At 50.8% G+C, this 27,605-nt stretch overlaps 1 protein-coding gene across 1 annotated transcript; it reads left to right on the top strand.

Annotated features, from left to right (window-relative positions):
• LOC140659661 (uncharacterized) lies at nt 1-27,344 on the top strand. Its single transcript, XM_072879538.1, has 26 exons — nt 1-202; nt 870-1,354; nt 2,383-2,439; nt 3,160-3,242; nt 3,826-3,991; nt 4,717-4,823; nt 6,180-6,407; nt 7,002-7,098; nt 7,615-7,713; nt 8,727-8,888; nt 9,204-9,382; nt 9,834-10,016; nt 10,970-11,114; nt 11,401-11,547; nt 11,734-11,964; nt 14,178-14,371; nt 16,140-16,267; nt 16,472-16,641; nt 17,448-17,627; nt 19,269-19,412; nt 19,868-19,999; nt 21,526-22,659; nt 24,326-24,481; nt 24,899-25,012; nt 25,180-25,227; nt 27,115-27,344. Exons 1-26 carry the CDS (start codon nt 1-3, stop codon nt 27,319-27,321), a joined length of 5,178 nt encoding a protein of 1,725 aa, XP_072735639.1. The 3' UTR covers nt 27,322-27,344.
• The last annotated feature ends 261 nt before the right edge of the window (nt 27,345-27,605 follow it).

The following is a 27,605-nucleotide window of genomic DNA, read 5'->3' as shown; positions in this document are numbered from 1 at the left end:
ATGTATGCTGGGAGCAGCACCACAAGGTTGAAGCGAGAGCACCAGCTAGGCAGCACAGGTGGCCAGAAAGAGCTAAAGGGCCATGATGCAGCCATCGTCACCTGCAGCTGGCTGTCTCCTGCAGCCATCATCTTTGTCTGGCAGTATTGTCAGAATCTGCTGGCTTTTGGAAATGGTATAGACCAGACTTCCAAGCTGGAAGGTATAAAACATCCGCTTACCCAAAAGCCTTTGAAGCGGATCCAACAGCAGCTGGACTGCTGAGGCTTTCGTGCTTCCCAGAGTGATACAGGGGACACCCGCACCGTGATGGAGGAGGAAGGATGAGCATTCTCACCAGGGAACTAATATTTCTTTTTGCTCATAAGTGCATGAATTAAGTGTTACAGGTTGTAAGTTATGAAACCTCATGACCTGAGTGGTGAGTCAGTGAATTCATGTGAGAGCCTAGTCTGGGCAAAGGGGACTGAGCCCTGTTTGTTTGTTGTGTTTCTTCACGCGCTCAGGAAATAAAGCTTAATTGGCAGAGTACGCTGTCCTGTAGATTTGAAGTTCTCTCTCCCATACCGGTTTTTCTCCACCTGCTCGCAGTCTGTCCCGTTCATGCTGCAAAACAGGGAGAAAAAGATTCAGTAATTCCATCTAGGTCTGTTTGCTTTTCGTACTCGATGGGAACTCCTGCTGCAGTGGCAGTCAAGGGCTGAAGTCTGAGCTTTTAGTAGAAAGCTCTAGCTGTTCGGTTGCCTTCCCCGTGCGATGGACCTTTCCTACTGTCGCTGGGGTCCCCCCCTTCTCGCCCCAGTGTCCCCATAGCCCCCACCCGACGCTGTGGTGTCAGGGACCGTTTCCTCCCGCTCCTTCTCTCCCAGATTCCACGGGGAGCGGTTTTTGCCCCCAGCGTTCTGCGGGGCCGTTAACGGTCTCTGAGCAGAACTCGCTGGAGCAAACGGCTGCCGGGCGGCCTCTCCGCCGCGGCAGCACCGCAGCCCGGCGCGGCACCGTCAGCGAGGAGCGAGAAGGGACCCGCTGCCACAGAGCGGCCCCGAGCGAGCCCGGCTCTCCCGCCCCGCGGCCCGGCTCCCGGTCGCGCCCGGCGGGCAGGGGGAGCCGCTCCGCCCGCCCCGGCAGGCGCCAGGCCGCGGCCCGGGGCCGCCTGAGCGCGGTCCGCCGGGGCAGGCCGCGGGGCAGCCCCCGCCGCGGGGCCCGTCAGGCGGCGGAGCCCCGCGGGCGGCGGGCCCGGCTGGCGAGCGGGGGCATGGCGGCGGCGAGCCAGGCCTCCCTGCGGCGCCGGCTGCAGAGCTCGCAGGAGGCGCAGCACCGGCAAGCGGTGCTGGTGCGGAAGCTACAGGCGAAGGTGAGGAGCGGGGGCGCCTGCCCGGGGGGAGCTGCCCGGGGACGGGCCGCGGTGGCGGGGCGCCCGGGCCGCCCGCGCCGCGCTGAGGGGGACTCGGCGGCGGAGATCCCGGGGGGCGAACGAGGGGCCCTCCCCGGCGCTGCCGCGGGCGGGACGGCGCCGAGGCCAGAGCTCGGGGGAGGCCCCGGCACCCGCCCTGCTCCGCCCGGCCCGGCCCGGCCCGGCCCCGCCCAGCGAGGTGTGCTAGGCGCCGAGCCCTGCCGCCGTCCCCCTCCCGCGCCCCTCTCTCGGTCGCTCCTTTCCGTGCTTAAACCGAGATGCCGGGCTTGCAAACGCCTTTGTTTGGCCACGGGAGCGGGGGGCTGTCCCAGAGGCAGGAGTCGAGCCGGCGGGGGGGTTCGGGCGGCCCCGGGCAGAGGCAGGCAGCTCTGGCCGGGTTCGCCCGGAGCGCTGGCAGCGGGGAGGGTGCCAGGCCTGGGCGGAGGGTCGGGGCAGGCCGTGCCCTGCCCGGCCCCGTGCCCGACGGTGGTCGCGGCGCTGCTGGCGGTAAGGCCGTCCTGCTTTTCTTGCCGTGCTTGTCTTCTGCAGCGGCACCGAAATCCGCAGTCTGCAGGGGCTGAGCAGGCCTGCGGTCAGAACCGACTTGACGCGCTAAATGCTGCAAAGCAATTCTGAAGGCTCGTTTCTCTGACTTCAGGGACCCGCTGGGCTTTGAGCCCGTTGGCCATACTGATTTGGGGCACGTGGTGGCCATGGGCCAGGCATGGCTGTCTCGGTCTGTCCCATCCTTCTGCTTGCCAAGGCTGCCTCAGGATGAGCAGACAGCACTACGTGTGAAAGAAACCCCGTCTCACTTCCTTTAATGTTAGATAAAGTGAAGCTTCCCTGGTATTGTAACGACGTCTTGTTGACTGTATCGGCAGCACTGTGAAACGTGCTGTGCTTGGACGTAGAGAAAAGCTAATGCAGGAGGAGCCGAGCCTCTCCCAAGCTGCATTCGCTCATCTTCCTTCTGTGTATCCACCCAGGTACTGCAGTACCGGACCTGGTGCCGAGAGCTGCAGCAGCAACTGGAAGCAGGAGGGGTGAGTGTGCAGGTTGCTAACTAAAGATTGTGGACGTAGCATTTGTTAACGCAGACCAAACAAGCCCCCCAAAGCAACGACAGAGGAAATGACGGAGTTTGCTGCCTGAGGGTTTCAAGAAGCGCTGTAAGTTTGCCCCTCAGTGTTTTGTCCGGTTGCCATTCTCAGAGCAGCCAGTAGTCCCAGAAATGCCAGTCCAGAAATCCCTGTCGGGAAGGAGTTTAGGTTTGTGACAGAGTGCTTTATTGCCGGAGTAACATGTGTCCTAGGTCTCAGGAGAGGGCTAGACCGCCCGTTACATTAGATGGCTGTCTCGGAAAAAGAATCGGTAGAAACAACAGCGTTTTGGAGGGCAAGAACGCTGGCGCTCAACATACAGAGCTGGCTCTGTGCTTTTCTTTCTGCTTCGCGGCTGAAGTAAACCTCGGAAACGAAGGGTAGGAGGGTGGGAGAGCGTTCCCAGGCTTCAAGTCGAAGTGAGCGCTCGCCGTCGGGAGCTGAGGGTACCTAGCTGTGAGAGTGCAACAGTGGGAGACTGAGGAGAGCTACTCGCATTGAGCAACGCCCTTCCCCTCCCTTCCTCTCCGTAGTCACGACACTGTCGTGCCTGGAAGAAGGCACGAGCTCCTGAGATACCCAGCAAATGGAGGGGAAAGCGATGGATGCCACAGTAGTGAAGGGAGCACGAGAATTTGACTAAGCATTTCCTTTCTTCTGAAGGGACCCCTTCCAGGCAGGTGGGAAGCCGCAGAAGACCACAGCCTGGAGAAAGCACTGCTTCAGTTGGAAGAGGAACAGCAAAGGTAAAAGGAAGAAGCGTTCCCTCATACTTGGTATCCTGGGTGCTCATGGAAGTGAGGGAAAACCTGTCAGTGCTGCCTAGTGTCCCCAGGGGAAGCGGTTCGGCAAGCCGCTTTGAAAGGAGAAAGGTCCACAGTCTGTTTTCCGTGGTGCAGTAATAGCGTTGTGTGCTGAATGGCTCTGTTTTGAGCGGGGGGTTATTCCGGGTGACCTCCCGCCTAAAGGCCCCTTTCCCGCCTAAATGATTCTGTGGTTGAGGAGGTGAGGGACTCGGGAGAATGCTAGAGAAAGATGATGCATCCAGGGATCAGACAGCACGAAGGGGAGGCAAGACGTTAACTGTGGGCATCATCGAAGTTGAGGAGGAAGGGGAAACCGCAACTGTAGATGGAAATTGAAGGCTTAAAGCAAGGAGAAGCAAATGAGTTTGCCACCACAGAGAGATCTTAGGTAATCCTAGAAAGCACTCGTACTGCCCCTCCGTTTGACAGCAAAGTCAGTGTTGAGGGAGCTGGAAAATCACGGGGATGCTGCTTGCGGACAGCAGTTGTTCAGTGAGCTCATTGCTGTTTCTCCCTTTCCAAGGTGTGAGAATCTGGCAGAAGTGAACAGCCTCCTGCGGGAGCAGCTCGGTAAAGCGAATGAGGTTAATTCAGCCCTTAAAGAAGATGTTGGAAAACTGACGGCGGATTGGATGAGGGCCCGGGAGGAGCTGGAATTGAAGGAGAGTGAGTGGCGCAATGAACGTGAGGTAAGGGTAGGCTACGGGAATGTCAGATGTGATGCCAGAGTGGAATGAGAATGCATTTTATTCCTGTCAGAGAGAACTTGCTGTGTGAAAGTTGTGGCTACGTTGAGGGTGTGTTGGTGTTGACTAGCAGAAGACAGGGGTGTGAGATGGAGGAGTGTCAGCAAATTGTGGTGATGGAAGATGCCCGCCTGCTGTGACCATAGTACTCGGGCTTATGGGCAAAGGCTTGCCGTTGCTGGGCACTGCAGGGCAGTCACACATGAACGCTCGTCTTTTTAAGAGTTCTTACCTCTCCGCCTGGGGCAGTGGAGACCAGAGAGGTCTGTGTGTTTTCACATGCAGAGTAGCCAACAGAAGAACAAGACAGGCCTCCCTTACCAGTAGCCTGTTGTGAGCAAATCTGACACTGCTCTTGGAGGGGCTTGGTTTTGTCTTCCTCCACCAAGACCGCTAGACACCTCTGCAAGGCGAGATGATGAATCGGGATCAGTTTGCTTTGCTGATATCCACTCCTGCGGGGAGAAGCGTGGACGTTCCCTTCTTTGAAGTCAGGTGGCAGGTCTACGGAGGATGCTTCCGTGGTGGCTCTTCAGCCCTTGATGCCCCTGTTGCAACAGTTATTAAAGGAGACCTGGTGATGGTGGTTGTACTCTCTCCTATCTGAAAGACTTGTACGGTGACAGCGAAGGCTGAATTGGCATTTCTTTTTGTCTTTGCACGTTTAGCTTTATGACAGCTACGTAAGGGGTGAACATAACAGTCTACTCAGCCTATGGCGCCAGGTGGTAACCTTCCGCCGTCATTTCCTGGAAATGAAGACTGCCACTGACCGGTGAGTAGAAGTGAAGGCTGGATCTCTTGCAGAGAAAATGTAGCTTCCCTTCACACCTGCTTTTGGAGCCTCGATGTTACGTTAGTTGCAGCTAAAGATACGATTTCTCCTTTGAGAGTCTGAAGCAATGCCGTTAAGCATGCTTTAGGCTATTTTCAGAATCATGTTGTGTGATGCTGGTTTTCAGGTAAAACTGAGGGGCTCGGCTATAAGCAATGCCGAGGCCCCGAACAGATAACTTGACTGTGGTGATGTTTGGGCGTATTGACACAGACACAGGCATACGTGGACTCATTGGAAGAGACTCACCAAAGCTATGCCTGCAGCATGTAGAGCAGTCCATTTCATAGAATGATGAAAGTCTGCCTGAAATCTCCCTGAGTTTCTTTTCCCACTGCTCCTGATGGAAAGATCATTCATGAATATATACATATATATATATATATGTATATATATATACTTTTTCCTTCTCATTTCCCGCTTACGTTTATTGCGGTCAGTTTGTATCCGCTCGTTTATTCCGGTCAGTTGGTACCCGCTTATTCCTGTACCAACGTTGCTGAGAGAAAGAATAGCTTCTCCACCCTGTTACTGCACTTATCCAATGTATTTTGCTTAGTTCGATACCTCTTTTTATGATTGTTGTCTTGTTCTTGGACTCCCCGAGGTTTCTTTCTCACAGTTGCCTTCTAGACAAACAAAAATAGTGTAGCCTTAATAGTACATTCTTCTGGTGCCAGCATGCAATTTCTGACAGCAACAGCTGGGTTGCTGTCAGCCATTTATCTGCTTGGATTAGAAGCTTTCCTTGATGTGAGAGTATGCCTGGCGTACTATTTAATTCTTGTATTATTTGTGCTTTTTTGTTACAACATTCTAGGCTTATTCTCACACCACCTTGCTGAAACGTTTCTTATGTAGATATTGCCACGAGCCTCTTAGCAGTCCAAGTGCTGATAATAATAGGTCGCTTAAGGCCGATCCCCGAGGTGTAAAAGCTGGGGACCTTGGTAAAATTCCTGACATCTGTTACTGATAATTAGAGTCCGTTAATAGGATAGAGCAGGAGCAACCATTCATAAGAGTAATTAGAGGTCCTTGAAGCCTTCTGGCTGTGCCATACGTTTCTTCTTCTCTCTGAGGAGAGAACAGACTCATTCCTCAGCTGTCCAGTAGACTCCTTGCTCAACTCTCCAGGTGTGTCCTGATCCCAAAGTGTCAGGTGAACGACTCGTCCCCAAGGGAGATGTCGTCTTTCCTGCCAGCTTTTAGTGTTGCGCAATTACGCGCTTCAGAAGCGAGTCAGCGGATAAAGGTGGTGGTGTGAACATTAGCTCCTTCTGTATTCTTCTTCAGAGATTTGTCAGAGCTGAAGGCAGAGCAAATGAGGCTTTCTGGGTCTATACTTGTAAACTGCTCCCACCTACACTCCCGTGGACAGCTCTGGGAGTCCGTCGCTCTGGGTAGCCCTGTCCTGAAGGATCTGGCACAGCAGCAGGCGGAACAGGAAACAAACCAGAAGGCTCGGGAAGCGATGTGCTTACAAGCCAAGGGGGACCTGGAGAAGAAGGAGCTTCAAGACAGGTAAAGGTGTTTTAAACTTTGCTAGTACCAACATTATGGCTTTTGTGGCTGCTTCTGGGATTCCTAGATGAGCGGCTGTGTTCACGTTTAAAACACACCCCTTGTGCACAGCCTTGTTTCTGTCCCTAGTGAAACTCTTGCCTTCAACAGAAAGGACAGAAAAAAGAGACTGACTGACAGAAGCTCTTCTGAGTAAGACAAGGCTGGAAAAGAGATTGCATATGACGATGTTTTTGCTGTTAACTGATTCTTGGTGAGAAACTGAGAGCAGCATAAAGAGAGCTCCGTCTCTTGGACGGCCCTTTTGCTACCCAGGCCTGTGCTAAAGGACTTGGCAGGAATTTGCCCAGGGCCATCATAAGCAACGTAGCACCTCTGTCCTGACAATTCCTTGCAAGACTGGGCGCAGGAGGCCTTTGGGGCAAGAAGTGCCATTTTGCAACGTCAAGCACGTTAACCTGTAGAGGTGAACGCTGCCTTTGCTGTATTTTCTGGGTTGAACTTTCTCTGCTATGCTTCTGGGAGCTGCTCAGCTCTTTAACAGGTGATGGTGTGCAATGCTTTTGGAATGGCACGTGGACCTTCTCTTCTCAGGGTGATGGAGCTCTCAGCCTTGCTCGTAGAGTCTCAGAGGCAGAACGAGGAGAAGGAGAAGACCGTGAAAACGCTTAACGACACCGTGGAGATTCTAGTATGTTTTACCTTTAGAGCTGGGCGATAGCCCAGTGTCTGCTCCCCGGCCTTAGCACAAAGAGGTGTGGCTTCCTCAAGAGAAGGAGCGGTCAAGATGCTAACTGTATGGGAACATCAGGCACATTGCCAAAATATTCCTTGTGTGTTCGGCACGTGTGGAGTCAGTCCAGGTGCAGGCAGTGGCAGGGGAGCTGCAGACAACTCGGGTGTCTTCCTCAGGGGGGTTGCACCAATGCTGTTCTGCCTGTGACTTTAAGTCTCTAGGGGTCAAAGTTCCTTGGAATTGGCAGCTTCATAGCAGTCTATAAAAACTAGCTGTTGGTCTTTCTCTTCTTAGTTTTAGCAAAGAAGAAGTGGAATAGATAGGGGAAGGAAGATACTGGAATCACTAGGGCTGAGGCTTATCGGCATGACAGTGCCACTGAGGATGGGACTGGTACAGAGGGGAGCAGCTCTTCCCTGCCCAGCCTTTCCTTATTCTGTGTACCTAATTCCTCCTCAATTCTGTTCTCAGGAAGCAAGTCGGTTAGAGAAAGAATATGAAGCTTCCTTGACTAAAAGCACCAAAGAAGAGAATCTTTCTCTCCAAAAGCTGATAAAAGATATAACGGAGGTGAGTACAAAGTTGGGACCACATCCCTGTAAATTGGATTTAACTGTACTTGAGGAAGGCAACAGGCTAGCCCAGGGAACAGACAGGTATGTTGTGTACTGTCCACGTTAGCTGCTACTGGCTGTTTAATTTTTATACCGCTTTTCTGACATAAAACCTGTTATGACTTCCGAGTTGGCTGTCCTGTGACACTGCAGCTGAGTCGCTAGAAGTTTCAGTACCTTTGCCTTCACCGTCTCGCTAAGGTCTCTCTTGGACTGTGCTTTCTGAGTTGGCCACTTGACATCTGTATTGCAGTGTTGCTTGGAGGCTTCCCCCACCCTCCTTGAGCAATGACTCTGTTGTTCTTCAGATTTTTATAAAAGGTCACTGACTCAGTCGATGCACTTGCCAACTCTGCTCCTTCACTCTACCTTCAGTGACCATTATTATTTCCCCAGAATCAGAACTGGTCCAAGTGTTTTGGGGCAGCTTTAACTTACTCCTAAACTTCACTCTATGGAGGGGGGGTTTAATCATCAGATCTTTTACACAGCCTCTCACAAAGTCAGTTCTTTCCCCTTATGTAGTCATTTTTACCCTCTGGTGCTGCTGCTCAGAGTCATTACAAACAGTAGGTTTTTGATGGCCGTTTTCCAGTGTTCCTCAGCTTCCTTCTTCCCTGGGCAGTGTTAATGTTTCCTTCTGTTGCTGTTTCCAGTGTTGGTCTGGGGCTCGTGTACGTGGCTCTGAGAAGCTGAAGGAGACCAAAATAATTCCTGAGAGCTTCAAGACACTGAGCGTTCAGGCAGCCTCCAGGCACTGCACGCTTGTTTCGTCTTGTTTCTAGTAGCTGTATTCAGAAATCCCTGGAGTCCTTGTGGCCACAGGGACAAAACTTCTTTGCCGACTGAAGAAATGAGAGGCTTGAGTTTTTAATGACTCGAGGGTGAAGTCGGGGGGGGGGAAGGAGAAATAGGTAAAGAAAACCAAGCAGCGTGAGCAAGGAGTAACAGCTTGATGTGGGCTTTCAGGTGGTGTTAGATGACAGTGACAGCACGGTCAGCATTATCTGCACCGACAGTTCCCAGCATGCAGAGTCTAGCAACATCCTCTCTTGCCTGAGCTCCGTTGACGCAGAGCATGCCTTTGTATTGGTTCAGGAAGCACTGGCAAGGAGGCGAGGAGCAACACAGGTGAGAATTGCTGCTTGTCTTCACCACTGGCCACAGGCTCAGCTGCTGATGCCTTCCTTAGCTTGAAACCTTTCCATTTCCTGAGCCAGTTTAGCCAGTTTCTTTCTAGCCTTCCCGCTCTTGGTACCGTATTGCCTTGCCAGTCTCACCAGCTCTGTGTTCTACTGCTTTTCTCTCCTTGATCTCCACCCCCTCATCACAGCTTTTGCCTTCAGGTGAGCTGTGTCTCTGCTGGCTGCTTCTCCCAGCTACCTGGAGCCGTCTTCCCTGCTCCTTATTGCTTGTTTGTGCTCTTTCCCTGCCCATTGCTTGCAGGCCCTAAAAGAAGAGCTTTCTGCCAGGCAGGACTCTCTTGATTTCCTGCAGCACCAGCACAGACAGCAAGAAGAGAAGTGCAGCAAGCTGCAGCAAAGGCTTGAGCAACTGGAGGAGGAATGCAAGACGTCCAGCAGCCACCGGCAGCACCTCCAGTCTCTGGTAGAAGCACTCAGAAGGTGCGTGTTTCCTCCTTCTCCTGCGTCCTAGAGGCAATCTGCTTCCAGTTCTGGGAGTTCAGAGGTGTTACGGGCAAAGACTTTGCCTGCCCTACTGCGGGTATGCCTCTGTTGGGCACTTTGGCATCCTCCTGTCCCTGCTTTTTGTGCTCTGCTGTGAATCCTGAGGCTGTCTTGGAGATCGGGAGCGATGTTGGAATAGAAGGTGCCTCCCTCTCGACATGCTGCTTCTCTGAATTCTGTTCTTTGGGTGCCCTTTCCTAGCCACTGCTTCTCACTGAATGAAGGCAAAAGCCTGCCTTCCTTTCTCCTTCCCTCTTCAGTCACTTTGTGAGGGGAAGAGCAAGTTCTTCCTTACCGTGCTCCCCACAGCTCCGTCCTGGAATGATGAAACTGGGCTCCGTGACTCTTCAGGCCGCTTCATTCTTCTAACCGAGCCTTGTCTCTGCAGCGACTGTGCAAGCCTCGAGAAGACCAGGGAAGAGCTACAGCAACAGCTGGAAGTAACGCAGCAAGAAGCCTCGCGCCTGCGTCAAAGTAACACTGAGCTGCAGCTGAAGGCAGATTCAGCCCAGGGGGAAAAGGTGGAGCAGCAACAGACGATGGAGAGAGCGCGTCGTGACCAGGAGCTCCTGTGAGTGTTCAAGCTTTCTCTGGGCAGGGGTGGGCGTTGCTGGACTTTAGGAGGCCCACCGTAAAAGAATGAATTTTGCATGCTCATCGTTTGTAGCATAGAAGGGCGCAGGGAGCACGTGGGCAGCTCTGGCTGCCTACTGACATACAGCGTAGCTGCCTCCTTGTACTTTCTTTATGACCCTTTAAAAAAGTCATTCCAAACCTGCCCAGAGTAGTTGATGACAGGCTTAAGCTGAAACAAGAGAGGCTCAGCCCGGATTTAAGGAGAACAAAAATTGAACCGTGAAGGCAATCGTGCAGCAGAACAGGTTGCTCCGAGAGGTTGCGTAGAGTCCATCCCTGGAAAGCTGGAAGCCCCAACTGGACAGAGCCTTGAGCAACCTGGACTGATCCCATAGCTGAGCCCAGCTGCTTTGAGCTGAAGATTGGGCTGGAGGCCTCCTGGGGTCCCTGCCAGCCTGATTCATCCGGTGACCCTCTGATTATTGGACTGGAAATTCATACACATCTCCTCCCCAGCTAGATTGCAGGCTCTTTCATCGTTTCACTGCTGAAGGCAAGAGTAATTGTGGGAATATTAATCTGGGCTTCAAAAGTCTGTCTGACCCAAAGAAGAACTTTGGGAAGTCTTGTATGCAATGTATGAAAAAGGAGAGAGAGAACTAACAGGCAGGAAGCTGTTAAGTTGAGAGCACCTGAGCTTTTTGGAAACCTTCTGCGGTTTCTGGAAGCTTGTTTGACCTTCCCGACGACGCACGTTTCACCTACATCGATGACGTAGTGAGTGATGCAGCCCTAGCCAGGAAATTCCAGCATTCGTTAGGTGTCAACAGAAAGCTGTTGGAAAGCATGCAAACTGCCGTACCTGGGACATAGTCTGTAGTCTTGGCTTTGGAAATGAGGATGTTTTTACATTAAAAACTTGTTTGTCCTTCCTTCCCCTTCTCACAGACTGCAGGACTTAGCTGCACTTGAAGGAAAACACTCATTATTACAGAGCGAGTTGGTAGTCGCGAGAGAGACACTGGAGGAATCGCAGCTTCAGAGGGGTCTGCTGAAGCAAGAGAAACAGGCGCTTACCATGGCACTGGAGAAGGTACGGTCACCTTATTGCTAGGTAGCACTTGTGGGAGAGGGAGTAGTGATAGCAAGACCACCACAGATGCTGTTTCTGGCAGTAGAAGACAGGGACAACGTTGTCCTCCTCCTTCTTGGAAAATGGCGATCAGACCACACAGGCTCTTTGGGGTAGTTAGTCCCCACGTGCTTATTGGGAGCGCTGAACTGGGAGTATGTCAGAGACACACAGGGGATGTGGAGTTGCTGCTTGGAGTCAGGGATTTTCCTGCCTTTGTTGTCACGTTGTTCTTTTGTCTCTTCAGGCAGAGCAGTCAGTAGCAGAGTTGGCAGGGGCTCAGAATAAGCTGAGTGCTGAAATAGCGGATCTACGTGTTGCAGCAGCGAACATGAGCAGTATCAATGAAGCTCTTGGCTTGGATAAAGTGCAACTGAACAAACTTGTGCTGCAGGTGAGCAGGGTTGCCAAAGATCTTGCCAGGCGTTGGTCTCCAGCTGCTGCTGCTTCTCAGACTTCTTGCCTTCTGACAGTATGACTGACCAAAGATGGAAATGTTGTTCCTTTTTCTGTCCAAGCCAAACCTCCTACAGAGTAAATCTTACTGTACGTTATTTCCTCTGTGCTTCTGTGATTGTAGCTGGAGCAAGAGAATGAAGTTCTGTCAGGTAAAGTGGACGAGATGGAGAGAGCAAAGATCTCTGAGCAGGAGGAGCGGAACTTGTATAAAAGAACAAATGAAGAGCTCTGCGCAGAGAAAGCCCACCTGGAGCAGCTGCTGAAGAAGGCAGAGGAGCAGCAGGAGGGGCTGCGGGTAGAGCTGACGATACTGGCCGAGGAGAAGGAAGAAACCCAAGAGAAACTTAGTCAGGTGAGGCCAAAAACCTGGTGCTTCTGGGTGGGCTTTTGGCTGCTTGGCTCAGGGAAGCTGTGACCTGTGGGATTCTGCAGTGTTGTTGCCAAGGAGACACTTGGTAGTGCTGGAGGTCAGAAGGCTTGGTTTGCTCGTTTTTGGAAGCGTGTGGATGGCTTGCAGAGCCGTTCTGCAATTCTCTGAGTTGTCTTCTGCTTCTACAGATTCTTTGAATCCGCCTGTCTGTGTTGGCCTCTTTTCTGGCTTTGGATAAGCTGCAGAGAGATGATTGTGTTGTCCGTGAATCTGAGTGGGGCTGCTGCTCTCACATGTGGCAAAGGAAACAAACTGTGTAGCTCCGAATCCTTTTTCTGAGGCAAAAACCAGGGCTGCTTGTTTCTACTTATGCTTCTTGGTGTGAAGTCTGCAACTTTCAAAACTCCGTTTGTTTGAGCCTAGAGAGAGGGACAAAGCGGCAAGTCAATGTCTGCTGTCTTGTATTGCTAAGAATGGGAATGACATCTTGAAACTGTTGACATTGTATTTTAAGACATACAGGCAAGTTTGTGGCTGGAAGGCTGCCTGGGGGAAAAGGACCTGAATATCAGCCAGCAGTGTGCCCAGGTAGCCAAGGCAGCCAGGAGCATCCTGGCTTGTGCCAGAAATAGCGTGGCCAGCAGGAGGAGGGCAGTGATCGTGCCCCTGTACTCGGCGCTGGTGAGGCCGCACCTCGAATACTGTGTTCAGTGTTGGGTCCCTCGCTACAAGAAAGACATTGAGGTGCTGGAGCGTGTCCAGAGAAGGGCAAGGAAGCTGGTGAAGGGTCTGGAGCACAAGTCTGATGAGGAGCGGCTGAGGGAACTGGGGTTGTTTAGCCTGGAGAAAAGGAGCCTGAGGGGAGACCTTCTCGCTCTCTACAGCTCCCTGAAAGGAGGGTGTAGGGAGGTGGGTGGTGGTCTCTTTTCCCAAGTAACAAGTGATAGGACGAGAGGAAGCGGCCTCAAGTTGCGCCAGGGGAGGCTTAGGTTGGGTATTGGGCAAAATTTCTTCACCGGAAGGGTTGTCAAGCGTTGGAACAGGCTGCCCAGGGAAGTGGTTGAGTCACCGTCCCTGGAGGTATTTAAAAGACGTGTAGATGTGGCGCTTAGGGACACGGTGTAGTGATGGACTTGGCAGTGTTAAGTTTATGGTTGGACTTGATGGTCTTAAAGGTCTTTTCCAACCTCAGTGATGTGATGATTCTATGAATTGTTAGAGCCTCTTTAGGCTTTGAGGAAGAAGGTGAGAAACAGGGGATCACACAAGACTCTTCACTCTGGACGAACTGATTTTGGTACCCTGGCAAAAGAGCTTGGGAGAATCGTGTCGCTGGAGGAGACTGGGGAGTTTGTCATCATTTAACTGTCAGTTACATAATGTACAATCTTGGGTGTTGTGGGATAACTTTGAGAGAATTGTTTGTTTCTGATGGTCTGTTCTCCGTTGGAGAGTCTTAGTTTTGGAGTACGTGGTATGTTTGGCAAGTAGCCAGCAGAGGTGTTGCACTGAAGAAAAAAACTAAAAATCACGGTGAAGCTTCAAGCTTGAATACCGGCAAGGTCTAGTAGGCAACTTCTTTGTGTCAGACAAGTAAACAGTGTTGTTGACATGAAGTACCGTACAAACAGAGTCTACCATCTCTTTGGCCACATCAGCCAGGCTTTCATCACTCACTAAATGGCACCGCTCACCACAAGGGCTAAGCATCCCCTCATTGCATCCAACTGCTTTACACACTGAAGTAGGTGAGACTTTGATCTTTTTTTTTTCCTAGAAGGAGAAACCACGTGTATTTTCACTCTCTTCAGCGAGCAAAGTTGCTTTTGCTCACCCTTCCCTGAAAATTTCCAGCACTGGACTAGATTCTGATAGAATTTTAGTTGGCAAGGTGGCAGTTCTGGCAAATGCAGTGTTTTTGCATGAAAACACGGAGTCCGGGGTATGTGTGTTTGTCGTGAAGGAGCCGTCTGGTCCCAGGCAACCCAGCAGGGCCTTACACATCCCTTGCAAGTTAACAGTGCCAGTGCCTTTGGGCAGCCCAGGGCATGAGTGTGGTATACAGCAGATGCTCTTAAACTTTCAGCCCACAGCACGGGAGCTCTTTCTCCTCTAGCTGATTCAGAAGTGGCACTGTCTGGCTCTGCACAGAACTCCAGAGAAAGGACTCTAACTGCATTTTGTCCCGCTTTCAGGTTTCCCGCCAGCAAGAGTCGGCTAGCAGTGGCCTGGAGCAGTTGCGCCAGGAGTCCTCTCGCCAAGGGCACGCACTGGCCGAGGCGTCCAAAGAGAAGGAACTGCTGGCGCATGAGAAGGCTGCCCTGGAGGTGCGACTGGCAGCCACGGAGCGGGACAGACAAGGCCTTTCAGAGCAGCTGGCAGAGGCCAGGTAAAGGCAGGGAGGAGACCCTAGGCAGGACATTATTTAAGGTCTGTAATTATAAAGGTGGTAATGGTTACACGAGGATGTATTGCATCCTGTGTGCTTTTCAGATGTTTTCACCTTCCATGGACAGAAAAGGGAAGAATCTCGAGCAAAAAAAAAACCCCAGTATACCATGATTTGAATGTTATTTTTCTGACAGCTAAAGCTAGCAAAGCTCTCCTGAGCCTTGGGCTCATGTTTATGCCCCCTTGCACATTCCTGTGTGAAGTCCAAAGCAAGCCAACTTGGCTCTGAACTGAGTAATAATTAAACCATGCAGATGTTTACTGAAATCTGGAGTTTCTCTCTGGTTTTGGTTCTGCTTTGGACAAGTTCTGCTTTTCCCGGAAAAAAAAAAAAAAAAGGGAAAAAAAAAAGAAAAGAAAAAAAAGTATCGAGATGTTTGTCCTCCTCTTAGGTGTTTTTTAGAAGACTCCTGAACTTGCAGAGCTCTACAAATGGTATTTTGGAGATTGTTTGTCATGCTTCTTGACTTTTACCCTTTACCACTCCAGAGGATGGTGTTAGCAAGGCTGATGAACACCAGTTTGACTCGGTGTGTTTCTTGAGAGCTGCTGCTTCTTCTGAGCTCCAGCTTCTCTGATGTGATCCAGCTGAATTATGTTTGGTCAGCTGTTGGGCTGTTATTAAATTATTAAATGTTCAGCTCCTTTTTTTTTTTCTACATATTTACTTTGGACTGCCAGAGATTGGCGTAATTAGAAAGATGTGCTTGTTCTCCATCTTGAAGATACATCCTCCATTGTCCATCGAAGTAGGGAAGTCCTTCTGTTGTGGGTTTTATTGCTGTACCACTCAGGTGCCCCTTTACCTTGAAGGATGTTATCCTGATTGCATCCCTGCACTAGTGAGGCAGTGCTGTGTATTGTAGGCACCTGGCACACCGGACGCTGTGCTGGGTCAGGGAGGTAACTGCAGCTCCTGGTTCCAGAAGCCTGTGTGTCATACGCAGCAGCAGTTGGTTGAAGTCTACGGATGCAACAATTTGCCTCTGCGGTACTACAACTTCCCTTTTCAAGAGCGACGAGTCATTTGGCTCCTGCCTACTTAGTTAGCAGCACTGAAATAAAGGTAGCAAGTTTTTCTCTTGAACTTCCAACAGTTTAAACTGAAGGATACCTGTCTCTCCTTTCAGGCAGGGCTTGTTCAGATAAAATCTACTTCTGATTTCTTACAAATGCTGCTACAAGCATGAGATTTTGCTGTATCATCTGCTGTCTTTCTTTAGTCCCTTTGAAACGTAGGGAGTCTGGAAAATGACCTACCTATACCTGCACTAGGAACAGCATTAAAAAGTCACAAGTCAGCCAGGGAAATACTCTTACTCTGTCCCCCTGCAGAGCAACTTGGAAGTGCTGATGAGATACGGGCTGTGAGCAGAGGCTGGGCTTTTGCTTGCTGGCACAGGCTTTGTGGGCACAGCTACCTGCACGTCATAGATCAGACAACAGCGATTTAAGATGTGGCTACTGAGATCAAATTTGGCTGGCCTTCCTGTGTTAGGCTAGGTCATAAGGAAAGCCGGGGCATTCCCTCGGAGGGGCCTGCGTTGCTATTTTAAATGGCAGAAATACATTTTCTGTATACGCGTTTCCATGCAACCCATTTTCCATACTCAGGTGTAGGGATCTTGAACGACTCCTTACCGGAATAGCTCCCTGTGGGTGTCAGGAGCAAGAAACTAATTTCTCTCCGTATTCACAACTTGCAGGTCAGCGAAGGAGACCCTGGAATCCAGCCTGTTTGAGGCTCAGCAGCACGTATCTCAGCTGGAGATCACCAGGAGTCAGCTTGAAATCCGACTTCACACAGTTACGCAGGCCAAGGAGGTGATACGAGGTGAGAGCCTCGTGTGCTTTGTTTCCGGTGATCCCCCTACCTAGAGAAGGTGGCATAAAAACAGCTCTCTGTCCGCAGTGCTTCTGAGGAGCGAAGGAGCTGGAGGCAGATCCCTCCTACACTGAAATTCAAATGGCTTAAGGTCAGTAAGTCAGAAGCACTGTTTGCGTAGACTCTGAAGCTTGCCATTTGTCGTGTTTGCAGCGGAAGCGAAGTGCCTTCAATGTGAGCTGGAAGCAGAGAGATCTCTCATGAAGCAGGAACGGGAAAACATGGCGCAACAGCTCTCGCGGACAGAACAGCAGCATAACACCACCCTCAAACTTCGGGAAAGTGATCATGAAGTGGAAATAAACAAGCTCCTGCAAGACCTGGTAGGAAACATTATGCTTCGGAATTCTTCAAGCAAGCTTTGTGGGCTGGCTTTAGAAGAATAATAGCCTGAGCGTGTGAAATGGCAGCAATCGTCTGTCATAGGCCACACATTGCTAGGCCAGGCAGCAGAGCCGATGGCTCGTACTTGAAGGCACGTGAAGACCCCCAGGACTGTGCTGGGACGGTAAATGCAGGCACGGATTCAGTGTGGGCGTAAGACGAGGTCAACAGAGGGTTGGGTGGTCCCCACCCAAAGCATGGCAGCAAAGGGCTGGGATCTTACCAGACTCCCGTCTACCATGAAGTAGACTCCGGCCATTGCTGGCAACTGCAGTCACAGAAACTTTGTTCCTTCCTTTCCGCCCTTTCACGGTTGACAGAGGTATTCCCTTTGGGCTTGGCGCATATGGAACAGGCCCCTTGTTCCTGGTACTTGAGTTGGTGGCCTGTCTCGTGCCTAGGGCATGAGGGTACTGGTCTCTTCCTCACCCTGCAGTCCATCTGCAGCTTTTCAGTGATGAAAAGGGAGGTGAGCTTTGAACCTAGAGCCTCTGAGAATAGAGAGAAACCCTGAGGAGGGAGGTGCTAGGAAACGGGCAGCCATCAGAGAGGGGAAGGTAACATCTCCTTTTCTTCCACCTGCTGACCCTCCTTTTAAGTTCCTTGACAGGACATGATTTATGGAGGGCACAAAGCCACTGCTGTGCCCTCTTGGGGTGGGGGGTTGTGGGAGGGATGAAGCTTCACATTTCTTTGAGGAGCTTGGCTGGGACGTCATCTTGAAGTCTCTTCCTCCCCTCATCAGGCAAGCGAGCGGGAAGGGCACCATTCAGAGCTGCAGAGGATGCTGGAGCAATGGGAAAAGGAGAAGGCAGAGACCGAAGGGGAGCACGAGAAGCAGCTGTTTGATATGAAGCAGACAGTTGCTACCATGCAAGCTCAACAAGAGGAGGAACGAACCAGAGTCGAAAACGCCAAGCAAGAGGTAAAGACTGTGAAAGGAGAATTTGTGCGGTTTTCTTCAAGGCTAGAGCTGTGGGAGTTGGCTGGATATCGGGCTGCGTGGAGCGTGCCCTACCTGTTTTCTACGTGGAATGTGGTGAGGTGAAAGGCGTGCAGGGCTATCTTTGGGACTAGGAATGAGACCTCTCATAGGAAGCCAGGCAGAAACGTCACCTTTCGTTTTCGATTTTCGTGCTGCTATTGTATTGTGGTTTTTGTAAGACTTACCTCAGAGTATCTTCACTGTTCTCTTAGTGGTCCTCTTTTGATGTTTCCTGATATGCGTTTATAGCCTTAACTCCATGAAAGACCAAACTGAGTCTGCAGGACCGAATCCCCACGAGGATGGGGTTTTTGTCTGGGGGGGGACAGGGAGGGGCGCAGCAGGATTGTCGGCAAAAGAAAAATCTTATTAAAGACTCCTCTGAAGTATTTCTGAGCAGTAACGCAGAGGTGTCTTCTGGGCTGTGTTTTAAGTCACTTGCCGGTAAGCTGTTTTGTGCCCAGATCTCCTGTGCCAAAGCAACCCTGTCCCACACTGAGAGTCCTCCTTGTGTCCTACGCAAAGTCCTCTTTATGCAGACTGCCTAGGGACAGCAGTACCCCCAGCTGTGTCTACGGGTATTGAAATGACAGGGCAGCGCTCAGAGATGACAGTGTGTCCCTGTCATGCCAGTACTTTCCCAAAGTCTACTGAATACCTGAACACTGAAGTAATTTTCACCAAACCCCACTTAGAATACTTGAGTTTTCTGAAGGAGCTGCTAGCTTCAGCCCTCTGGCAGCCTTGCACTTTCTCAACTGCTAACTAGGCGCAAGAGTCGCTACTGAAAGACAAACAGGACACAGCAGAAGACGAGGGACACGTACCCTCCCCAGCAAGGCGAGACACTTGAGAAATGCCACACCTTTTCCTGTTAGATGACTAAGAGTTTGTTGGAGAGTCAATCACGGATGGACCGGGGATGGAGCATGTTCATCCTGAAGCCAGTCTCACTTAGGAACCTGTGCCTCCAAGTGGGCAGATGAGGACCTAGGAGACCAGCAGCACAGTGCTTTGGGCACGTGTGAGCCCATCGGTCTTTGAGTCTTGTCACGCTAATTCTCTATGGGAAGCTTAAAGCCGTCTTCTCTCTATTGCTGTGCAGGTCCTGCTGGAAAAGGAGAGTGAGAAGGCTGCTTTATTAGAGACGCTACTGCAAACTCAGGGAGAGCTAAGAGAAGCCTGGCAGCAGCTAGAGCAGCTCAGGCAGGAGGTGAAAGAGCAGCAAGAGAATGGGCAGGTAAATCGGACTAGTAGGGCAGGTGGAAAGAACAGGCAGTTGGCAATTGGGCGTAAGCTGAGAGAGAGGCTGAGAGCGCCAGGTAACAGAGCGAAGGGCAGTAGGAAGGCAATAGAACCTAAGTCCTGCGGCTGAGGAGGCAAGGACTGCTGCAGGCACGGAAAGCACAGAGCCTGCTAAGCTCCAGAGATCAGCAACAGGAAGGAAGGGTCACAATGGAAGCAGAGCTGGGTAGAAAAGCAGCAAGAAGTGGCTGAATGAATGTGATTTTGAGACAGACAGTGGAAAAGGCTGGGCCTGATGGCAGGTGCCAGTAACTTGCTCTCCATTTGCGTCTGCAGAACATCACAGAAAAGCTGCAAGCAGAGCTGCAGGAAACTCAGAGTAAGATGAAGGCAGTGGAGAAGAGGCACAAGGGAGAAATCAAAACCATCAAAGAGGAACTGAATATCCTTCTTCAGCAGAGGGATGCTCTACAGAAGCAGGTGACTGAAACAGCAGTAGCTACTCCAGCCGTCAACCAGGTGGTCTCTTCCCCTTCTTGCCTTTCCCTTGCAGAGCAGCAGGCTGATGGGCTAATCCCTCTGACTGCCGTCATACTGTGGCCTCCAGCTCAGCTGGTCTGAAGGAGACTTACTGGTCAGCTGAATCTCAGCTGCTGCCCTGGCCAGATGGGCTAGTCCTTTTGCTTGTTTGCCAGCAATCATCAGAATGGGCTTCTGCTGGCCTGTTACTGCTAGCCTTGTTTTTTAAGGTGGTTTTTCAGATGAACATGGTGACCCACTTAGATTTTTAAACAAGTCCGCTGTATCCATTGTGAACCTGCTACTCTCATGAGGGGGTGAAATTTAAAGTGGTTCTTTCCCTTTCCTGACAGTATATGAAATGGCTGACAGTGACAAGCTGTAGTCTTTGACTGCTTTGCTATGTTTTACTTGAGGTGGAAGAGTTGACGTCTCAGCTAGCAGCCTCCAAAGAGTCTCTAAAGGAGGAGGCTATGACTCTGCATCAGGAGGTGGCGTCTTTGGAAAGGAAACTCGAGAGCACCGAGGAGCAAAGAAAGGATGTCCTGGTGAGGCTGGCAGATGCCGTGAAGGGCCATTTCTTACATATTTTTTTGGCCTTCTGTTAATAAGTCTAAGGAGCAACTTGGTTTTTGGTTTAACTTTTCCAGTTGCATTCTTCCAAATAAGTAGGAAAAGATGCCATAGCCACATAAAACTCCGTTATGATTCAGGGTGCTTATTTTCCTTAGCTCCGAAGATTTCTGCCCGTGAAGCTTCAGTCCAAGTAATTGTCAACCTTGTCTCTATTTACATTGCATGGTTTTGGCAATTAATTGTGTCCGAATCCATAGTTAGATTTCTAAATACCTGGGTCTGGAAAAAGGGGTGAGAAGAAAAGGTTTGCTAAGGATAGAAAGCTGTTCACCATTGCCCATCTGTGAGCAGACAGTGGGGAAAGAAGAGAGACATTTGCGAAACAAAAGTGCTGATCCAGCTAAATATGTATGTCTGCAAGGGGAAAACTAGTCCTGATTTGAAACACAGAATGACAGGCTGTCATCTGACCGTGACTCCTTCAAGAGGGGATGTGGGGTTCTAGAGGATGGTACCATGAAAATTCTACACAGTAGGGCTCCAAAAAAGAAAGAAAAAAGGTAAATGAAATGTTGGCTTTGTTCTCAAAAAAAAAAGGGGGGGGGTGGCAGGGGGGGCTGATCCAATGTCGGGGTTGTTCTCTCTTCCCTTCCTCCCTACTAGAGAGAACATCATCATGCCACTGCCTAAATCGTGCTTAGTCTGGACTTGAAATCCTGGCTGCAGTTCTGGCAGCTCCTCCCCAAAAGCACACACCAGAGCCAGAAGGGGTTCAGAGAAGGGCAAAAAGGAAGATGGGACTGGCTGAGTAAGCTGGGAAAGGCGCAACCTAAAGGGTGGCGCAGGAAAGGTCTACAGCATCCCGAGAGGCAGGGAGAGAGGGGGCAGCGGCCGGTCACTCTCTTTTCCAAGAGATGAAGAGGAGCCATCTGACAAAGGCAGCGAGAGCCACGCTGCAAGCAAATGACAGGAGGTGCTATACTTACAGCAGAGCAGACCTGTTGAACTCCTTGACAACGGGTGTTTTAAATACAGCAGGTCTATATGGGGTCAGGAGGAGGCTGTGAAAGTTCTCACAAGCTGGAACAGCGCTGGGGTTGGGGAGGGGAGGTATCGTGTACATCTACCCCCCGCTCTTCGGCTTTCTTCCCTGCCTATGCGCTTACAGGCACCGTTACATACAGGATACTAGCCTAGACATTTGAGCCAGAGCAGCTCTCCTTACGTGATCAATATTTTCCCACTTTTGGAGTCATTTACAATGCCTCCAAAAATCAGTTATGGACACGGTTTGATAAATACAGGACAGTTCTCAAATCTTTTTCGAGGGACAGTAGAAAATTTACATCGAACGGGAAAACCAACTGAATAGCTCGAATTTTCTACTAAAAGCTCAAACTTCAGCCCTTGACTGCCACCGGAGCAGGAGTTCCAATCTAGTACGAAAAGCAAGCATACCTAGATGGAATTACTGAATCTTTTCCTCCCTGTTTTGCAGCGTGAACGGGACGGACTGCAAGCACTTAATGAAAAACTGGTAGGGGAGATAAAACTTCTTCAGGAATCTGTCACAGCCTCTGAAACCCGAGCAAACACAGCAACAGATATGAATCACTGCCTTGAACAAGAACTGCAAACTACATTGTCTATCTTAAAAATTAAAAGTGAGGAAGTGGAAACGCAGTGGGAGAAAATGCAGATGCTACAGAAGGAGGCAGCAGAGGTAAAAGCTTTGCAGGAGAATCTCACTCATATGACTGCCATCCTGTCAGAGAGGGAGGGAGAAATGAAGTTATACCAGGAACAGATGAGAATGTTGGAAAAGCAGAAAGAAATGCATAAAACTCCTCTCAATCAGGGTATTAAGGACATAAGAGAGAAAAAACAGGAGACGGAATCCCAGCAAGAACACATCCAGGAGCTGGAGAAGCAGCAAGAAAAACAAAGGATTGCTGTCAGCAAAATGAACACAGAGCTGGAAGAGAGAGACTGGGAGATCAGATGCCAGCAAGAACACATACGGGAGCAAGAGGAGCTCCTGGAAGAAGCCTTGCCTGAGAGGGAACGAGAGACCAAGGCTCAAAGTGAGCAAAAAGAGCTAGAAGAGGAAATCGGAGGTCTTCGGGAAGATCTCCAGCATGTTCGGCAGACTCTGACAAAGAAGGATGAAGAGATCAAGCACCAGAGAGACAGAGTCGGGTATTTAGAGAAGACTCTGGCAGGGAGAGAACAGGAGCTGAGGAGGCAGAGTGGGCTCCTGAAACAATTAACATCAGCTTTGCGATGGAAAGATGAAGAGACCCTAAAGAAACAAATCCAGAGACTCCAAAAATGGGAGGAAGAGGAAGCAGAGAAGAGGAAAGTTCTCCAGGAGAGGGACCGTCTCTTGAAAAGGCAGGGGGAGCTAACCCAACGGCTGGAAGATGAGAGGAAAGCAAAGGCGGAAGAATTGGAGCGTGTGATTGCTATTTTGAAGCAGACCGAAAGCAGAGAAATCGAATGGAAAGCGAAGGCACAAGCACTGACTCTTGCCCTTACCAAGAGTGAAACGGCCAATGGGACTCTGAGGGAAGCGATAGCCGTCCTGCAGGGTGTGGTTCCAGAGAGGGACAAGGACCGGTTTCATCTTCCGGTAAGCACCGTGATCGATCATCAGTCAACTCACATGTCTATAAAGGCTCCTAAAGATGTTTCCCGTAAAGATATGGGAATATACATTCCCATAAACAGATGACCTGCTTGGCCAAAGAAACCGTGACTGCAGCCAGCAGGCTTGCCTGTCTGTGTAGCTCTGGCCAGAGACCATTCACCTGCTAGAATGTTTTCTGTCAAGCCCAGAACTACTGAAAGAATACCCAGCTTGCCGTTAAAATTACATCAAGTCCAAAATTTGGGGGTGGGTAACGGGTTCTCTCCTATCTAGGCAAGCTTAGCCAACGTGTCGTGGTTAGGCGTTGGCATGGAAAGGAAAAAGGGCGCAGGTGACCAGACTAAAGTACTAAACTTAGTTGAATTTTGTAACGATGGCTGAACAGCAGCCACACTGATGGTGCTTAGAGGATGCTTTCAGAGATGTAGATTTGTGAGGTACAGCTTTTCCAGTGGACTAAAAAGAACGGAATTCGCACCGTTGCCTGATCAGGTTGAAGGCTTTGTTGCACATTCAGGATGTACTTGTGCCGCAGTCCAAAAAGCGCAAAGGCAAATTTGTGTGGATTTCTCCAAGGCGACCTGACTCAGGTACTGCTAGTGGAACAGCTGCGACAGCCTGTGCTGCAAACTTGCCTGGGGCTCTGCCAGCACTTTCAGCATTCCGTTAGTCTACAGGCATATAAAAAATGCTGCTAATAAAAGACTGTGTTTATGCATTATACATTTATACCTTACTTGAGAAATATTACTACCAGCCCGATGGGGATGGTGACAGGTATTGTGATCTGTTGATGGGAAGCAGAGAAGTGACAAGGGCAGGCAACGTGAAAACAATGGGAGATTTCAGTTGCATCCATGTAGATCAGGTGTGCGACAGCATTAGAGCAGGTAATGCAGGTGCATCCGTAGAGATCGGTATAGTGCTGATATCAAGACTACGTGTACAGATGCTGTCCGAGCTTGCTTCAAGGAGCAGTTCATCAAGAAACCCACGAGGGGGGGTGGCTCTGGACTCGGTTCAGAGCAGTGCACAGGGCTTGGGTGATAATGTGTATTTTTTCAAAGAGCAGTTCTGTAACGATGATGTAACAGTAGAGGGAATAGAGAACGAAACCGTAGTGTCTTATCACTGCAGAACTACATGCTTCACCCACATGTTGCGTATTGTTTGGTTGTCCAAGGACAGGGAGTAGCACTATAGATAGGAGAATATACAGTGAAGGTCAAAGAGGATGACCAAAGATGTGAAGAAGCTTCCCTAAGAGGAAGACGTCAATGTGGAAGTCTTCCTGATGGGCAAGAAATGGCTGAGCGAGAGGGAGCGGGAAATGCTACAGACCTTTGTAAAACCGTTCAGTGGCTGAATAGGAAAGGAATGTTTCCAGTCTCTCTCAAAAGCAGAACGGGGCACGCTGAACAAAACTAGCAGGAAGCATGTCCAGAACAAACAGGTCCGTTTCTCCAAGGTGATCTGGAGGAGGGCCCCTAGGAAAAAAGTGTGTTGTTTGGGCCTGTGGACCAGGAGGAGAAGAAGGGCCTTGGCACTGTCCATTCCTGAGTCCGGTCACTCTCCCCCACGTGTTGATTCTGGCCCTCCTAACCTTTGTGCGGCACCAGCTCACATCATCTCCTCTCTGAATACCCAGCAGGCTATTGCAGAAGGGGAGCAGCTATCGTGGCTCTCGGAGAAGAGACTCCTGTTGCAGCGGCTGGAATCTCTGCAGCGAGCAGTTGCAAGGCTGGAACTGGAGAAGACTGAGCTGAAGCAACTCAATGCTGAGCTCAGGAGGACTCTTGAGCAGGTAAAAGAGGCGTTCGCTGCCTCTGCACAGCCTTGCGGTCCTCTGGAATGCAACACAGACAGCACTTTGGAGTCCTCTGCTTGTTTCCTTCCCTCTCCCACTTTCCCCCGTGGACACACACGTTTGTATTTTCTCTCTCTTCTGGCACCTCATTGCCTTCACAAATGCAATTCACTCCGGTACCACCCTTCTTGCCCCAGGGTCCCCAGACACACGCATTTGACTCCCTTGTGTCAGGAACTCTTTCCTCTTGCTCTTTCCCTTCCACAGCCTACATGGCGTGCTTTTTGCCCCCAACGTTCTCTGGGGCCATTAACGGTCTCTGAGCAGACATCTCCTTGCCGTGATGTCCAGCGGTCCTTTTGCTCCTTGTTTGGTGGCCGGTTTCTGTGACCCTTTCTCCTGTCCAACGTGCAGGTGGAACGTGAACGGAGGAGACTGAAGAGACAGTGTCGTGGTCGGTCACTGCCAGATGCACGTGGATTTTCTCTCTCTGAGTCCGACCAGCACAAGATGCCTGCTTCTAGCCAGGTGAGAACAGAATCCTACTTGGTGGGAGGAGGCTCTGGCCATACGGAGGAACGATGGCAAATCCCAGTGGCAGCAGCCCCTCAGTATAAACCTAATCCAAGTCCCATATAGACCATGGCCCTGACCAAACTGGAGACTAAAAAGAAATCCTTGCGTTTTCTTCACAGGAGGAGCCTCACACTCGCTGCAGTCGATTAGCTGAGTTGCAGAAGCAGGTGAGGAGTAGGAAAGCTCTCATCAAAAGCCGCCGTGGCTGTACTGATGGGCGCAACTTTGCACGATGCTACAGCCCGAGTTTGGTTTGGCTGTCAGGAAGCGAGTACACCGGGCAGTGTCGGAGACACCTGTTGGCCACGGCCTAACAACATCATTCACCTAGGTCTAGTCTCTGACTTGCCTAGAGGTCAGGCAGGGTGGGAGAGGGATTGGAGGAAGTTCAGAAAACTGGAACTTGCCTGAAAATAGAGACTATTCTAAGGATGCTCCCCTTGAGTCTTACTCATCGTGTTGACTGTTTCCATTTTCCCTTGACTCTGTTAGCAGTGGAGCTTGCGTCGTATCAGAGCGCCAGGGGTGTCAGGCAGTGCCAGAGCTTATAGCCTTCAGGCAAGCGTTAGTCTCATATTGCTATGCTGTGCTAATCGTGATCCCAGCATCAGACCGAGTCAGAGACCTAAGCACTGTATGGCCATTTGTTTTATCAGAGTAAGAATGTACATTCCAGCTGCTGAACCCTGTTGCGTCCTTTGACAGTGGTATTGGCGGTAGCAGCGGTCGGCAGACTTCTCTTCCGTGTACGTGTATGGGTCTGGTACACCCTGGCCTCCCTGAGGAGGCGAATCTTCACAGGCGTTCAGGGCAAAATGCATACAATATTTATGTCAGTCAAGTACGTGATGCTTGGCTCTGGCAAGCGAGCCAGGGATTCTGCTGAAGCCATCGAGGTGAATCTTAAGGGTGTTTTCACCAGGAAGCCTCCGTGTCTGAAGGTCTCTTGCTACAGATAACTCACTGAACCCCTTCCCCTTGTGACTGTTGTGTCTGCCTGCACTGTGGACCTGCTTCCGCAGTTCAGCAGGAAAAGAGAGGTGCTCTGCTCAAAGCATAGTCCTCGGCTGGCTAGTTAGGGCACTCCTCCGGGTCTGGGCAACAGCGGACCTGGAACTCCATCTCCCACTTCCTGGCAGATGCTCCCAGATGGCCGCTTCTCCCACTCGTACCTCTGGGTTACCTACCAGAGCGTGGGAGGGTTTTTCAGGCTTCCAAGCCCAGTTTCACACAGGTGCCCTTATTATTTCAGAGAGGAGGTCAGCTCTGTCCCTCTCTTCAGCGGTGGTGGTCCCTAGCCTATGCACAGTGTTTGCTGTGAAGTGCCTTTGACGTCTTCCTTTCCGTGTGCGTCTCCTCCACTCCAGAGCAGGCAGAGGGCAACCTGCCAGAGCTGCTGTGGCTGCACTGCACTGCAGACCTAACAGGAGGTGAGAGCAGCTGGGTCTCTCCCACCAAAAAGCCCAGCAGGCCCAACTCCGTGTTGCCAGGAAAGAGTAGAGTTGGAGGAGTTTCGAGGCCTCGGCAGTCCTTTAAGGCTCATTTTCCCCCCTGGGCGTTGTTCAGCAAAGTATGCTCTGCTCAGTTGTGAAATGCTCCAAAGTTAGGAAAAAGGAGAGTTTGCTCCCTTTTCAGGTGCTGGCTGTCAAGTTTTTAAACCAGATCGTAACAGAACAGCTCTTCAGTACCTTGTGTAACCAGTAGTCCTCCTGCTGAGGAAAAAGCATGTGCAACTGAGGTGTCAGTAGCCCAACTCTCTCTCTGGAAAAAAAGAGTTGGGCTACCAAATCCTGTAGGAACCTCTCTCTTTAAGATACCTGTCACGTCTCGGTGCTGTAGGTGTGAGTGGTATGCCAGCAAGCAACTCAAATTGTTGCTGATGCGAGTTCAGGTCAGGGCGACTCTGGGAACCTGTTCCTTCCCATTGCACGAGGACAAAGAGTTTGTCAGGGCTGGAGCTAGAGGGTGCGTCTTCCCTGACAGCCGGTGCCGTGGAGCTACGGATGGTCCTAAGAGCGTGGGCTTGTCTGAGCTCGGCCTTTTGCCTCTTTCAGGTGTCCCTTCTGCAGACGCAGCTGGCACGAGAACGGAAGGACAAGCAGGACTATATAGAGTGCTGTGCAAAGACCAGCCAGGAGCTGTCAGCCCTTCACCAAGAGCTGTCTCCCTCCTTAGCAGCTGTGGTCAGGGAGCCCAAAGCTGCTGTTCTGGAGGCAGAGACCCGGAAGCTGGATCGGTCTCTGAACCTTCTTTTCCTGTAGAAGAACAGCTGCAGCGTCACGGAGTTCCCGTCTTGTGCCCTTCCCAGAAATGTACATGTTTTGCTGTGGGAAATGGGGGTGCCTTTGTTCTGTTTGCATTGGGAAGCAGCTCCTGGTGCCAGTGATTTTTTAGGGTTTTTTTAATAAAAGAAATCTTGCAGAACTGCACTCTTGTAGGAAGAAAAGCAAGTGGTAGGTAAATATGTGGCTTAGGAAAAGATTATGCTAGTTCTTTACTTGCACAAGTAAGCTATGACAAGCTGTTGTCTGATTTAGCCTCTTGA

The sequence above is a fragment of the Ciconia boyciana genome, chromosome 14 (genome assembly GCF_034638445.1).
Source record: "Ciconia boyciana chromosome 14, ASM3463844v1, whole genome shotgun sequence".
In the NCBI taxonomy this organism is placed as follows: Eukaryota; Metazoa; Chordata; class Aves; order Ciconiiformes; family Ciconiidae; genus Ciconia; species Ciconia boyciana.
Note: the sequence above shows the minus strand (reverse complement) of the source record. Positions and strands in the feature narration are given on the sequence as shown.

Bases quoted from the DNA above. Each gene is read 5' to 3' on its own strand.
- LOC140659661 (XM_072879538.1), top strand. From the start codon at position 1: ATGTATGCTGGGAGCAGCACCACAAGGTTGAAGCGAGAGCACCAGCTA. The intron at 1,355-2,382 runs GTGAGGAGCGGG...GTATCCACCCAG, and splicing joins TGCGGAAGCTACAGGCGAAG to GTACTGCAGTACCGGACCTG. The intron at 11,965-14,177 runs GTGAGGCCAAAA...TCCCGCTTTCAG, and splicing joins CCCAAGAGAAACTTAGTCAG to GTTTCCCGCCAGCAAGAGTC.